This window comes from Loxodonta africana, chromosome 3 (assembly GCF_030014295.1).
Source record: "Loxodonta africana isolate mLoxAfr1 chromosome 3, mLoxAfr1.hap2, whole genome shotgun sequence".
NCBI classification, from domain to species: Eukaryota; Metazoa; Chordata; class Mammalia; order Proboscidea; family Elephantidae; genus Loxodonta; species Loxodonta africana.
This window is the reverse complement of record NC_087344.1, coordinates 11049121-11057814: the sequence shown is the minus strand read 5'-3', so window position 1 is coordinate 11057814 and position 8694 is coordinate 11049121. Positions and strand designations below refer to the sequence as shown.

General features: G+C 42.8%; 1 protein-coding gene across 1 annotated transcript; it reads left to right on the top strand.

The window, feature by feature from the left end:
• Positions 1–4356: 4356 nt before the first annotated feature.
• LOC100667259 (putative methyl-CpG-binding domain protein 3-like 3) lies at positions 4357–5627 on the top strand. Its single transcript, XM_003421295.3, has one exon. The coding sequence runs from the start codon at positions 4441–4443 to the stop codon at positions 5017–5019; it is 579 nt and encodes a 192-aa protein (XP_003421343.2). The 5' UTR covers positions 4357–4440; the 3' UTR covers positions 5020–5627.
• Positions 5628–8694: the final 3067 nt, after the last annotated feature.

The following is an 8694-nucleotide window of genomic DNA, read 5'->3' as shown; positions in this document are numbered from 1 at the left end:
GAGTTTCCGAGGAGCGCCTGGCGGATTTGAACTGCCGACCCTTTGATTAGCAGCTGTAGCACTTAACCACTATGCCAGCAGGGTTTCCAGCCTTCACCTAAAGTACAAAAAAAAAAAAAAATTACAGCCTTAGAAATCCTATGGGGGAAGTGCTACTCTGTCCTATGGGGTCATTATGAGTTGGAATCTACTTGATGGCAATGGGTTTGGTTAATTTTTGGTACGTTTAAAATATAAAAAACGAATAAAATATTAAAACACCGCTCAGAACGTATACCGGCTTCTCTTGCTGTTGTTAGTTGCCATTGAGTCTGTTCTGCGCCATTTCCATGATCATTGTTACCCTTGAGTCCATGGTTGTGGTTGTCATTTACTGCCTTACACCTGAGGGGCTCATCTCCCACCACTATATCTGACAATATTCTGTTGTGATCCCTCCGGTTTTCACTGGCTGATTTCCGGAATTAATCTCCAGGCTTTTCTTCCTAAGCCTGCATCGTTAAGAATGAAAATTTTGAAAATCAGCCTAAAAGATGCCATTAGCCACTGGCTTGATTAGCTTACTGGAGACCCCCCCCCCAAAAAAAAAAAACCCAAACCAAACCCGTTGCCTTCCAGCGCATTCCCACTCATAGCAACCCTAAAGGACAGGGTAGAACTGCCCCCTAGGGTTTCCAAGGAGCACCTGGTGGGTTCGAACTGCAGACCTTTTGGTTAGCTGCCATAGCTCTTAACCACTAGGCCACCAGCTTCTATTAAAACAACACACACAACTTTTGCTACGATAAGTTCACTAAAACCCACGTATTTAGTGTTCCAGGAAGACAAGTAGGTAGAATAAAACACAAAATTTGTGATTTACACTGAGTCTTTCCACTTTATTTGTTCCCTTTCAAAATTTAATTAGGATTTTTTTTTTTGCCTGTAAAATTTTTCTCCACCACTTGTCTGTCATCTTGTTGTACTGTGGTGGGTGTGAGTTGCTATGATGCTGCAGACTATGCCACCGTATTTCAAATAATAGGATCACCTGTGAGAGACAAGTTTCAACAGATCTTCAGAGGTAAGACAGGCAAGGAGGAAAGAATTAGCGATCTCCTTCCAAAGCCAGCCAATGAAAACCTTATGGATCACAACAGAACAATGTCTGATATAGTGCTGGGAGATGAGCCCCATAGGCTGGAAGGTCCTGAAAATACAAACTTCTAATTTCTCTTTAACCAAACCAAGGTTATATGAAAATTTATGTACATAGAAATTTCTGCTCCTTTTTACAAAGAATATTTTCAAAGATATTGAAATGGTGTGACTAAAAGGAAACGTATGTCATATATGGATAAAGGCAAACACCAGAGCAGTTGCTGTCTTGAGTTGACCCTGACTCATGTTGGCCCCATGTGTGGCAGGGTAGAGCGGCACTCCCCAGGGTTTTCAGTGGCTGGTTTTTTGGAAATAGATTGTCAGGCATGTCTTTCAAAGTGCCTGTGGGTGGACTCAAATTGCCAACTTTTCAATAAGCTGCTGAGCACTTAACCAGTTTCGCCCCCCCAAGGATAATGTATTGGTAGAAATTGCAAGTGCCTGCCCCCTCCCTCCTGACTCATAGCCAAAATGTCCTAAAGTTTCTGTCTCCATCAGTGGTAACTGACAGGGTCAGTAAACCCACATTTGCATGTTTCTTTGTAAAGATATAGGATTTGCTCAAATCCCATCAACGTGAAGAGGAATGTGGCCGGATATGGACTGATTGCTTTACCGACTCTGACTCCATAAAAGCGGAGTAGGGTAGGGAAATCACTGCATTTTCCAACAAGAGACGGGCTCTCTGAATCCCAGGAGTTCAGCCAGAGGACATCTCTGAGACCATGAGTGAACCTCCATCAACCTCTTTTCTGAGCTGGCCTTTTCTGGTGAGTACGGAATCCATGTTGGCAGCAAGAGTGTCCATTTGTATATTTTCTTTTTCGTGAAACCTCTCTTGGGTACCAGACAGTTTTTCTTAAATGAGACAATCTCTTCTGGAAAGTTATTTCCTAGATGTTGGTATGAATTCCCTGCATGGCGTAAATGGTCAAGCACTCAACTACTAATCGAAAGTTTGGTGCCTCAGACCCCTGTAGCGGTGCCATGGAGGAAAGGCCTGGTGATCTGCTTCTGAAAGGCCACAACCTTGAAAACCCTATGGAGCAGTTCTACCCTGCACATATCGGGTTGTCACCAGTAGGAATCGACTTGATGGCGACTAACAACAAAGTGTTGATGTATGTTAGGTGATATTCAAGGTATTGCACATTTTTTGTGTACGAAGTAATTTTCTCATGGTTTGGGAGCAATTCTTTTTTTTTTTTTTTTATCACCATCATTTCTATGAGGAGGAAGCAACGTTTGGCCCTGTATTGTTTGTTCACGTCATCCCTCTCTTTGGGGGATTCTTTACCCAGAATGTTGCTTGGCCTTTTACGGTATTCAGTTCTCTACTTGAATATTATGGCATCAGTGAGTCCTTCCCTGATATCCTTACTGTTAATTGTAGGTCTTTTCTCTTTCTCATGCTCTCTCTCTCTCTCCCTTTGCCTTATTGTTCATTGTTGTTGTTGTTATTAGATGCCATTGAGTCAATTTCAACTCATAGTGATCCCATGTGACGGAGTAGATCTGCCCCATAGGATTTTTTTAATCTTTGTGGAAACAGATGATCCAGCCTTTCTCACCTGGAGCTGCTGGTGGGTTTGAACCTTTGATCTTTCAGTTAGCAGCCGAGTGCTTAACCACTGTGCCACCAGGGTTTCATTATCGTTCATTACAGCACTTATTTCTCCCTAACATTATATTGGAGTCCCTGCGTGGTGCAGATGGTAAACGGTCTAGGTTGCTAATCAGAAGGTTGGAGGTTTGAGTCCACTCAGAGGTTCCTCAGAAGAAGGGCCTGAAGGTCCACTTCCAAAAAACCAGCCATTGAAACCCTGTGGAGCACAGTTCTACCGGGCCACATCTGAGACATCTTGGGGTATAATAGGGACAGTTATGTTAGGACAACTGGAATAAACTGGGACGTGTGGTCCCCTTTCTATAAATATCTTCTGAAGACAAAGGAAGGAATTTAAGGGTCAGGCGATTAGACTCACATTTTAAACAGGTTATTTTGATAAACTCTCTGAGACTGGATTTCGGGGGAAAAAGCTTTGAAATCGAGACAGTCATCAAAGATGCAGAATCGTAGTTGAATGGATTATCTGAAATTTTTGAGAAAGCAAATTCTTAGGGTTTTAATCATTTATTTATTCTTTAGTTATCTTTTAAATCTGTGTGCCAAGCCTTATGTGAGCGCCACTGTGTGAAACATTTGAAAAACCCACAGTCATTTCATCTGCATGGAGTATCCAATTTAGTGAGAAAGACCAACGTGAAAGAAGTGGGTAATAATGCATTGCTTTGCTTTCCAGTCCATTCTCACTCATAGCGACCCCTCGTGTTACAGAGTAAAACTGCCCCATAGGGTGTTCTTGACTATAATCTGCGTGGAAGCATATTGCCAGGTCTTTCCCTTGTGGAGTTGCTGGTGGGTTTGAGCTGTTGATCTATCTGTTAGCAGCTGAGGGCTTAATTGTTGTGCCACCAGGGCTCCTTTAATAATGCATAGATAAATAAAAATAGAAAAAAAGATAGTTGGACTCATTGGCATGCTCTGTTGCAGCCACTGTGTATTTTGAGAGCCTTTCAACCTAGGGTCTCATCTTCCAGCACTATATCGGGCAACCTTCTATTGTGATCCGTGGGGTTTTCATTGACTAGTTTTCAGAAGTAGATTGCCAGGTCTTTTTTCCTAGCTGCATGTGGTATATATCCATCCAACTCATGATGACACCATGTGTGTAAGGTAGAAATGTGCTCCATAGTCGTTTCAAGGCTATGACCTTTGGAAGTAGATCACCAGGCCATTTTTCCTAGGTGCCTCTGAGTGGAGTTTAACTTCTAACCTTTTCAGGAGCGGCCAAGGGTTAACCATTTATACCACCAAGGGTCTCTCTCTGTCTGTCTCTATGTATATATATGCAAACATTTTCCATGTTAATCATTTTTAAGTGTGCAGTTCAGTAAATTAACTACATTCTCCATGTTGTGCAACCGTCACCACTATCCGTTTCCACATGACTTTCATCTCCCTTAACAGAAAGTCAGTTCCCCTTTAGTAATAGCTCCCCATTTTCCCTCCCCCAGTCCCTGGTAACCACTAATAAACTTTAATCTTTATGCACGTGCCTAATCTAGATATCTCGTATTAGTGAGACTCACACAATATTCCTCCTTTTAGTAGAATTAAAGACATTTCATCCAAGAGAGGGGGAAGGTGGAAGATACAACTGAAAAAAGAAAGAGAATTCTTCGTCATGATTAATTTCACATTTTGTTTTACTTTTAAAGGGGAGACTCGAAAGAAATATGATGGCCCAGCCTTCACAGAAGAAACGACGAGAACGCGTGCCAAAGGCCAAGCCCAAACCTGGGTTAGGCTCTGACCTCCCTCGGAGGATGACCAGCTGTATATTCCCGAGGCCTGTTACTAGAGTCACATCCCATCCAGGCAATGAGGTCAGGCGCAGACCTTGGGAGGAGAAGCTGGAGAAGCCCCAGCAAGTGTGTGCATACAGGAGGCTGCAGGGGCTCCAGGCATGCAACAGTGTAGGGGAAATCTTAAATACTTTGGATTTTGAAAATGTATTAAAAACAATTGCACCGGGTGATCCAGTGGAGTCCCTGGGCTGTGCTGGGGCTGAGGGTCCACGCACCTGCCCTGAGCCCACCCCTGTCCAGTCTTCGAATATGGCAGAGATCATCCCAGGGGTGGGTCTTCGTCTCTCACCTCCCCTCCACGAACAACAGGTAACTTACGCAGATATTAGGAGACAGACTCGGAAAGTGAAGAAAGCAAGAAAGAGACTGGCTATGGCCTTGAGGGCAGACAGGCTGGTCAGGGAAGCAGAGAAAGCCAGGAGACAAGAAGGACGTCCTGAAAGCTAGATGACAATAGAATGGAGTGCTGAAGAAGCCGACTGCTGTGGCCCTTGAGAAGTCCTCGCCAAGAAACAGCCCTGAGGTTTACTGGCATCTGTCTTCAGTATCGACCCTGTTTCCTTGTTCTGAACTATGATAGTTTGTGTTCTGCCCAAACCGTTCTTTATTAAACCCTTTTGAGAAACACATAGTGTGCAGAGTAGCTTGTTCTTTGGGGTAGAGATGGAGTATCATGTGATGATGAAGGAGATCGTATTTTTTAATTGTGCTCAATATCTATAGCCATGATCTCTATTCGATTTTAGGAGTCTCTGGATGGCACGAAGTGTTAAGCATTGGGCTACTAACTGAAAGGTTGGCCATTTGAGTCCACCCAGAGGTCCCTCTGAAGAAAGGCCTGGTGATCCAGCTCCAAAAAAGCAGCCCTTGAAAATCCCATGGAGCACAGTTCTTTTCTGACACACATGGGGTCGCCATGAGTTGGAATGGACTTGACAGCAACTTTTTTTTTTTAATTCATTTTTGTATTGAAATCCACAGGGGTAATCTAGACTGATTATCTACTGTTTTGTACTTATAATTTTGTCTGGTACTTACACTCAAGGAATAGCTGATACCTATCTAAAGAGATTTATTATTCTTTCAGTGTTTTATCTGATTCCATAAACTAGTATTTTCTCAAGGTTGGTTTTACATCTGACATCTGTTTGTCTTTTCTTTGTCTCATGTTAATGCCAACATAGGAAGTTTCTATATAAGAAATTATGAGCACTTCTCTGCTACCTAGGAGTCTCTAGGCGGCATGAATGGTTAACACACTCAGCTGCTTACCCAAAGGTCGGCGATTCTAATCTACATGGGGCACCTCAGAAGAAAGGCCTGAGAATCTACTTCGGAAAAATCATACAACCATTGAAAACTCTGTGGAGCACAGTTCTACTCTGACACACATAGGGGCACCATGAGAGGAAGTAGAGTCGACGGCAACTTTTTTTTTTTTTTTTTTGGTCTGTTACCTAGGCGAGCTGGTATGGGCTTGGCTTTAGACTCTTAACAATGAGAATGCCCCTTGGGTACTGTTGTGGATTGAATTGTATCCCCCCAAAATGTATGTCAACTTGGCTAGGCCATCGTTCCCTGTATTATGTGGTTGTCCACCATTTTGTGAACCGATGTGATTATCCTATGTGTTGCAAATACTAACCTCTGTGATGTTAATGCTGAAGCCCTGGCGCTGCAGTGGTTAAGAGCTATGGCAGTTATCCAAAAGGTTGGCAGTTTGAATCCACCAGCTGGTCCTTGGAAACCCTGAGTGGCGGTTCTACTCTGTCTTATAACGTTGCTAGGAGTGGGGATCAACTGGACAGCAATGGGTTCTGTTTTTTTGATGTTCATGAAGCAGGATTTGAGGCATTTTTGTTAATAAGGCAGTACTCAATCTACAGTAATAGGTTGTATCTTGAGTCAATCTCTTTTTTTTTTTATTAACTTTTATTGAGCTTCAAGTGAAAGTTTACAAATCAAGTCAGACTGTCACATATAAGTGAACGTTTGCAAATCAAGTCAGACTGTCACATATAAGTGAACGTTTACAAATCAAGTCAGACTGTCACATATAAGTTTATACACAACTTACTCCGTACTCCCACTTGCTCTCCCCCTAGTGAGTCAGCCCTTCCAGTCTCTCCTTTCGTGACAATTTTGCCAGCTTCCAACTCTCTCTATCCTCCCATCCCCCCTCCAGACAGGAGATGCCAACACAGTCTCAAGTGACCACTTGATATAATTAGCTCACTCTTCATCAGCATCTCTCACCCACCCACTGTCCAGTCCCTTTCACGTCTGATGAGTTGTCTTCGGGGATGGTTCCTGTCCTGTGCCAACAGAAGGTTTGGGACCATGACTGCCGGGATTCCTCTAGTCTCAGTTAGACCATTAAGTCTGGTCTTTTTATGAGAATTTGGGGTCTGCATCCCACTGATCTCCTGCTCCCTCAGGGGTTCTCTGTTGTGCTCCCTGTCAGGGCAGTCATCGGTTGTGGCCGGGCACCATCTAGTTCTTCTGGTCTCAGGATGATGTAGGTCTCTGGTTCATGTGGCCCTTTCTGTCTCTTGGGCTCTTAGTTGTCGTGTGACCTTGATGTTCTTCATTCTCCTTTGCTCCAGGTGGGTTGAGACCAATTGATGCATCTTAGATGGCCGCGTGTTAGCATTTAAGACCCCAGACGCCACATTTCAAAGTGGGATGCAGAATGTTTTCATAATAGAATTATTTTGCCCATTGACTTACAAGTCCCCTTAAACCATGGTCTCCAAACCCCCGCCCTTGCTTCGTTGGCCTTTGAAGCATTCAAAGGCCAACGAAGTATCCCGGAAACTTCTTTGCTTTTGGTCCAGTCCAGTTGAGCTGACCTTCAGTGTATTGAGTATTGTCCTTCCCTTCACCTAAAGCAGTTCTTATCTACTAATTAATCAGTAAAAAACCCTCTCCCACCCTCCCTCCCTCCCCCCCTCGTAACCACAAAAGTATGTGTTCTTCTCAGTTTATACTATTTCTCAAGATCTTTTAATAGTGGTCTTATACAATATTTGTTCTTTTGCCTCTGACTAATTTCACTCAGCATAATGCCTTCCAGGTTCCTCCATGTTATGAAATGCTTCACAGATTCGTCACTGTTCTTTATTGATGCGTAGTATTCCATTGTGTGAATATACCACAATCTATTTACCCATTCATCCATTGATGGACACCTTGGTTGCTTCCAGCTTTTTGCTATTGTAAACAGAGCTGCAATAAACATGGGTGTGCATATATCTGTTTGTGTGAAGGCTCTTATTTCTCTAGGGTATATTCCGAGGAGTGGGATTTCTGGGTTGTATGGTAGTTCTATTTCTAACTGTTTAAGATAATGCCAGATAGATTTCCAAAGTGGTTGTACCATTTTACATTCCCACCAGCAGTGTATAAGAGTTCCAATCTCTCCGCAGCCTCTCCAACATTTATTATTTTGTGTTTTTTGGATTAATGCCAGCCTTATTGGAGTGAGATGGAATCTCATCCTGGTTTTAATTTGCATTTCTCTAATGGCTAATGATCGAGAGCATCTTCTCATGTATCTGTTAGCTGCCTGAATATCTTCTTCAGTGAAGTGTGTGTTCATATCCTTTGCCCACTTCTTGATTGGGTTGTTTGTCTTTTTGTGGTTGAGTTTTGACAGAATCATGTAGATTTTAGAGATCAGGCGCTGGTCGGAGATGTCATAGCTGAAAATTCTTTCCCAGTCTGTAGGTGGACTTTTTACTCTTTTGGTGAAGTCTTTAGATGAGCTTTAGGTGTTTGATTTTTAGGACCTCCCAGGTATCGGGTTTCTCTTCGTCATTTTTGGTAATGTTTTGTATTCTGTTTATGCCTTGTATTAGGGCTCCTAAGGTTGTCCCTATTTTTTCTTCCATGATCTTTATCATTTTAGTCTTTATGTTTAGGTCTTTGATCCACTTGGTGTTACTTTTTGTGCTTGGTGTGAGGTATGGGTCCTGTTTCATTTTTTTGCAAATGGATATCCAGTTATGCCAGCACCATTTGTTAAAAAGACTATCTTTTCCCCAATTAACTGACTCTGAGCCTTTGTCACATATCAGCTTCTCATATGTGGATGGATTTGTATCTGGGTTCTCAATTCTG